Source organism: Lottia gigantea (assembly GCF_000327385.1).
Source record: "Lottia gigantea unplaced genomic scaffold LOTGIsca_4734, whole genome shotgun sequence".
Taxonomy (NCBI): domain Eukaryota; kingdom Metazoa; phylum Mollusca; class Gastropoda; family Lottiidae; genus Lottia; species Lottia gigantea.
In genome coordinates, this window is record NW_008709649.1 from 1 (window position 1) to 872 (window position 872).

Consider the following 872-nt stretch of genomic DNA (forward strand, 5'->3'; position numbering starts at 1 on the left):
AGATGCGAACCAAGAGGAGCAATTGCACCAACATAAGTAATGCTACCATCATTTATGCTAACCAGGTCATTGGCCTCAATGAACTCAGCAACTTGTCTACCATTAGTGTCAGTTGTTGGCGAGCCCCACAATACGTGTTTGGCGTTAAAATCACCAAGCACAATATTGTCGGTCCCGGGCAGCTGATCGTAAACATACTGATATTCACTGAATCGTTGAGGTTTGCCTTTGACTTCGGGTCGATAAATATTAACGATAGAAAAAACCTTTGACTTGTCGGTAAAGGATACCGCCTGTGCCTCCAGAGGAGCGATGGTTTTCAGAGGAACCTCACTATGGGATATACCATTTTTGATGTAGATGGCCAGACCCCCACCACTTCGATGGTTGAGAGCATTAGGTCTGTTTAATCTGATCAAAGTATAACCATTGATGATAGGGTCTTTATTCCTTGAACCGAGCTTGGACTCTTGGAGAAAAACGGCATCATACTGCTTCCTTTGTAGTAGCTGTACCAGTTGGGTCTTTCGTTCAGGTACGTTCAAACCATTGATGTTCAGCTGTATGAACCTGAAATTGAATGTAAAATAATTAATGACTTTTTGGTTCAGTATGGTTTTAGCATGGGGTTTGGGGTGCCGTAAAAACCTCTACGTCCATTTCCGTTACTGAGCCAGTGGGCAGTGGTCTAGCTAGCGAAGTGCTTCTAGAGCGCTCAGTCACGGGTCTGGAGCCTGTACTTCTGCAGATGCTCCTGGACTGACGAGGTTGGCCACTCGTGGATACCGCCTTTACTTTTCTTGGCGTTTCCACTGATTGACCCACTACGTCAGTCTTCGGAACATCCGTGCTGGATCTCTTCCTCTTTGGTT

The 872-nt window shown here is 45.5% G+C and overlaps 1 protein-coding gene across 1 annotated transcript; it reads right to left on the bottom strand.

The window, feature by feature from the left end:
• Positions 1–62: 62 nt before the first annotated feature.
• On the bottom strand, positions 63–570 carry LOTGIDRAFT_176847 (hypothetical protein; the record flags this gene model as incomplete). The annotated part of the gene is made up of 1 exon (XM_009061372.1): positions 63–570. A coding segment is annotated over one exon (508 nt), but the record flags the coding sequence as incomplete, so codon positions are not given.
• Positions 571–872: the final 302 nt, after the last annotated feature.